Here is a 5988-nt window from a genome sequence, read left to right as displayed (position 1 = left end):
GTTATCATCATCAATGCTATGATTGTTATCACTACTAATACTGTTATTATCATTATCAGTATTACATCTTTATTATCGCTATCATTATCATTACTATCGGCATTATCATTATTATAATTTCATCATTATTATTAGCATTAGTATTAGCATCATAATTTTCATTATGATTATCATTATCATTATAGTCATCTTTATCAGTGCAATCTTCAGTATTAACATTACCATTATCATTATGACTACCATTCTACCATTGATGTTATCAGTTTGGGATATTGATAACATCCTAACTGTTTGTGTAATTTCTTCGTTATCACTGTAGTTATTATGTGTATTCCTATATGTGTGTTTTACTCTCTCATGAACATAGTCGTAATGGCGTTTCAATTAAGGTGTTATAATGTGTTCATCCGCAACATATGGTTCATACATAAATGCTGCCAATGCAAAGTACCGATACATATCTGGGCGGACGGATGATTAATCTGATCTGCCACGGAATCCCAATCATAAAGTTATCACCAGCAAAAAGTAATGATTTTTATATCCAAACCTTTATCAATATTCAATAAATTATATCATGCTTGATATTCCTTTACACTTACACTATGTTAGTAGTCAAATAAATCAACGCGAGAGTAGCTTTAAATTTCAATATCAACTTTTTTTCCATGAGTACGCGCTTCAAAGAAACGGATGACACTGCAAGAATGAGTGATCACTGAATCTCGTGGCAGTATATAAGAGTTGCAGAACAAGCATTCGTCACCACACACGATTCACCAGCACAGGGAAATGGTAAGAACATCGGATCACAGACTGATGGAAAAAGACTTATCAATTGTCTAGTATTGGGTGGAATGGAGATTCCAGAGAGGATAGCGTAATAATAATGGACATATAAGTATACATATATATAGTATATATGTACATGTATAAATGCATCTATATATATGTATATACATATATGTATATATAGTCTATATATATACATATATACATATATGTATATACATATATAGATGCATTTATACATGTATATATATATACTGTATATATACGTATATATCAATTGTAATTGTATGTCTCATTAATTCTGCTTTCACAAACAGAAGTTGATTGTGGCGCTAGTCGGCACAGCTTGCTTGGCTGCCTTCTGCCAAGCAGGAGGACATGGAGGCGGTGGACACGGAGGCGGAGGAGGAGGATACGGAGGCGGTGGACACGGAGGTGGAGGATACGGAGGCGGTGGACACGGAGGCGGAGGAGGAGGATACGGAGGCGGTGGACAGGAGGAGGAGGGATACGGGGGCGAGGGGCCACACGGCGGTGGATACGGTGGCAGTAGGTGAGTACTCAAGCATAACTTTCAATCTGGCTGGTCCTATGGGGAGGAGGTACGGGCGCTCAGGCGGCGGAGGGGGACATGGAGGGGGGATACGGCCTTGGAGGAGGCGGGAGGCGGACATGGAGGCGGTGGTTATGGCGGCTTGGGAAAGTAATTGGCGTGTAGAATGTTCTCTGAAAGTGTATTAGAGTCTATGTATTATATATGAATGGAAGTTAAATATGTATGTAAGAAAAAGGGTGTTTAAGAATATTCCAAGTTCTCTGTAAAATTAGCTTAGCCGGAAAAGTCAATAAAAATTTAAACATATGATACTATAGTATCTGATTTGTTCAATTCCAAGCTTTCAGACAATCAGCTTAAGTTAAGATTATAGGTTTGAACGCACTATAGCATGGAATGTGTACATTTAAGAAGATCACAGGCAATATCATTAGAAAAGTTTTTCGAGTCTTCCCCATTCTTTACAAGGAAATTTGTAGTTTTTTTGTTGTTCTTTTTATCTTTCACTATTACAAATATGCACAAAATAAAGAAGGAATATTTAAACCTTATAAGACTTTAAATACTACTAGAGGATTTATGAGGAATCTATAGATAACCAATTTTAGAGTCTTGAACTAATTAATCACTGCAATTCATTGATCTCGATTTAAAAAAAAAAAAAAAAAAAAAAAATGATGCCAGCGTCATCTAAGATTTTTTCACGATTCTTACGCTGAGAAAGTATCTCCAGGTTGAAATCTATTACATAAAGTCTGCAATCAACGTTGCGGTTGTAATGATAATGATAATGTTGATAATGGTAACAATAATGATAATAATTATTATTTTAATGATAATGCTAATAATAGTTGTGATAATGATTATGACAATTTAAGGTGTAGGGAAAGGCTTTTACGAACCAGAAATTTAATCTGACGAGGAATTATCAACCCTAATCTTTTTCCGAGACCAGTTGGATGGCTGTTTACACAATCATTCCAATAGATTCGAAGCACAATAATGCAAATCGAGATTCTGTATTAGATTTAGATTTAAAAAGAGGGATTAATAACTTGACGTGTTAATGAGATTAATTTGCGTGTTGTTTAATTATTATTATATTTATATATATCTAATATATATATAATATATTCAATTTATATTTTTATATATGTATATTTATTTATTTTAATATATATTATATATACATATATATGTTGTATGTTATGTATGTATATATATGTATATATATATATATATATATATTATATATTATATATATATATATTTATATATATGTATATATATTTGATAATATATATATATATATAATATATATATATATATTAAATATGTTTATGTATATATGTGTGTGTGTGTGCGTGTATATATATATATATATATATATATATATTTATAATATATATTATATATATATATATTATATGTATTATGTTTTTATGATGTGTGTGTTGTGTGCGTGTTGTGTTATATATATTTTTCTATATATAATATATATTTATATAGTATATAATATATAAATAATATATATATATATATATATATATATATATTTGTATATCTCTCTATATATTTATATATATATATAGATAAAATATATATGTATGTTTATAGTATATATAGGCATATAGATCGTATCAGTGTCATCCTTATTCATACCATTATTCTCATCCTTAATATATTAGATTTACTTATAAGTGATTTAATTTTATAGCTATTATGTGATCTCTTAAAGAATCCACATCATTTTTATCATCATCATTTACTGTATTATATATATCATTATCCGTCAAATGGCGACATATCAGTATCATTATTATCCATTTTGTCATCGTAATTATCCTTGTTAATGTTATTTCGGAATTATCATTACCATTTCATTGTCATTGTGATTGACATCAGCGCTAGCAGCATTAGCAGAAGTATTAGTATTAGTGTGGTATCTTAATCATTACTATAATTGTTATCATCATCAATGCTATGATTATTATCACTACTAATACTGTTATTAGCCATTAATCAGTTTTATATCTTCATTATCAATATATTATTCACTACTATAGAATCTTTATCATTATAATTTCATTATTATTATTAGCATTAGTATTAGTATCATAATTTTTATCGTGATTATCATTATCATTATAGTCATCTTTATCAGTGCAATCTTCAGTATTAACATTACCATTATCATTATGACTACCATTCTACCATTGATGTTATCAGTTTGGGATATTGATAACATCCTAACTGTTTGTGTAATTTCATCGTTATCACTGTAGTTATTATGTGTATTACTATATGTGTTTTACTCTCTCATGAACATAGTCGTAATGGCGTTTCAATTAAGGTGTTGTAATGTGTTTTTCTGCAACATACAGTTCATTCATAAATGCTGTTAATGCAAAGCACCGGACGGACGGAGGATTAAGTAGATCTACCACGGAATCCCAATCAAAAAATTATCTTCAGCAAGGACTAATGATATTCATATCTAAACCTTTATCGGTATTCAATAGATAATATCATGCTTGATATTCATTTACTGAAACTGCATTAGTAGTCAGATAAATCAAGGTGCGACTAATGTCAAATTATTGATATTCATTTTCTTTTCAAGAGTTACGCGCGTCAACGAAACGGATGACACTGCAAGAATGAGTGATCACTGAATCTCGTGGCAGTATATAAGAGTTGCAGAACAAGCATTCGTCACCACACACGATTCACCAGCACAGGGAAATGGTAAGAACATCGGATCACAGACTGATGGAAAAAGACTTATCAACTGGCTAGTATTGGGTGGAATAAAGATTCCAGAAAGGATATCGTATTAAGATTGTGTGTGTATATATATATATATATATATATATATATATATATATATATATGTGTGTGTGTGTGTGTGTGTGTGTGTGTGTGTGTGTATGTGTGTGTGTGTGTGTATATGTATATATGTGCGTGTGTGCATGTACATACATATATATACATATATATGTATACATAGTCAATATATATACATATATGTATATACATATATAGATGCATTTATACATACATATATTCTATATATGCCTATATATATATATTTATATATACATATATAGATGTATTTATACATGTATATACTATATATATGCGTATATATATATGTATATACATTTACATACATACATACATATGTCTATACACACACATACTCACACACATATATATAGAAACATATATATATATATATATATATATATATATATATATATATATATATATATAAAGATAGATATTTTTTTTAATATTTATTCATATGTATATGTAAATACATACATATATATATGTATGTATGTATTTACAGATACATATATATAAATATTTTTTAAAATATCTATCTTCATATATATATATATATATATATATATATATATATATATATGTGTGTGTGTGTGTGTGTGTGTGTGTGTGTGTGTGTGTGTGTGTGTGTATACAAACATATGAATGCTTGTGTGTTTATATGCACATTTACATAATGAATAACTTACACAGCCCTCAGGCAGTTGGTTTCCATTCATAGAGGTTGTCATAAAGTTCATTCATACATTGTATGATTGTAATTGTATGTCTCATTAATTCTGCTTTCACAAACAGAAGTTGACTGTGGCGCTAGTCGGCACAGCTTGCTTGGCTGCCTTCTGCCAAGCAGGAGGACATGGAGGCGGTGGACACGGAGGCGGAGGAGGAGGATACGGAGGTGGTGGATATGGGGGCGGTGGACACGGAGGCGGAGGAGGAGGATACGGAGGTGGAGGATACGGAGGCGGTGGACACGGAGGAGGAGGAGGAGGATACGGAGGCGGTGGACACGGAGGAGGAGGATACGGAGGCGGTGGACACGGAGGTGGAGGACATGGAGGCGGTGGACACGGAGGCGGTGGACACGGAGGAGGAGGAGGATACGGAGGCGGTGGACACGGAGGAGGAGGAGGATACGGAGGCGGTGGACACGGAGGAGGAGGAGGAGGATACGGAGGCGGTGGACACGGAGGCGGAGGAGGAGGATACGGAGGCGGTGGACACGGGGGAGGAGGATACGGTGGAGTAGGTGGTACCTCAAGCAATAACTTCAATCTGGCTGGTCCTAAAGGAGGAGGCTACGGCGCTCACGGCGGCGGAGGGGGACATGGAGGCGGCGGATACGGCCATGGTGGCGGCGGAGGGGGACATGGAGGCGGCGGATACGGCCATGGTGGAGGCGGAGGCGGACATGGAGGCGGCGGATACGGCCATGGTGGAGGCGGAGGCGGACATGGAGGCGGTGGTTATGGCGGCTATGGGAAGTAATTGCGTGCTAGAATGTTCGCTGCAAGTGTATTAGAGTCTATGTATTATATATGAATGGCAGTAAAATAAGTATGTAAGAAAACAGGTGTTTATGAATCATTCCTAAGTTCTTGTATCATTAGCTTAGCCGGAAAAGTCAATAAGAATATAAACCAATAAGTCATTAAAGGCTTCCATATGTTACGAACACAATCAGGTTAAAATTAAGATTATAGGTCTTGAAATAATCACTGTAATTCATTGATCTCGAAAAAAAAGAAAAAAAGAAAAAAAAGAAAAAACATGGTGCGAGCGTCAAGTAA

The 5988-nt window shown here is 33.7% G+C and overlaps 3 protein-coding genes across 3 annotated transcripts in view; 2 read left to right on the top strand and 1 right to left on the bottom strand.

Moving 5' to 3' along the window:
- The window catches only part of LOC122246432 (Synaptotagmin 7), a 631122-nt gene that overhangs the window by 184875 nt on the left and 440259 nt on the right, over positions 1 to 5988 (bottom strand). The window lies entirely within an intron of this gene.
- Positions 578 to 1533, top strand: LOC147469542 (uncharacterized). The gene is made up of 3 exons (XM_086548572.1): positions 578 to 607; positions 1110 to 1341; positions 1409 to 1533. Exons 1-3 carry the CDS (start codon positions 578 to 580, stop codon positions 1531 to 1533), a joined length of 387 nt encoding a protein of 128 aa, XP_086404698.1.
- On the top strand, positions 4875 to 5686 carry LOC147469541 (uncharacterized). Its single transcript, XM_086548571.1, has 2 exons — positions 4875 to 4901; positions 4994 to 5686. The coding sequence occupies exons 1-2, from the start codon at positions 4875 to 4877 to the stop codon at positions 5684 to 5686; spliced, it is 720 nt and encodes a 239-aa protein (XP_086404697.1).

This window comes from Penaeus japonicus, unplaced genomic scaffold, assembly GCF_977035675.1.
Source record: "Penaeus japonicus unplaced genomic scaffold, GWHDUDI00000001_assembly GWHDUDI00000021, whole genome shotgun sequence".
NCBI lineage: Eukaryota > Metazoa > Arthropoda > Malacostraca > Decapoda > Penaeidae > Penaeus > Penaeus japonicus.
The sequence above is the reverse complement of the archived record's forward strand: the minus strand, read 5'-3'. Positions and strand labels throughout refer to the sequence as shown.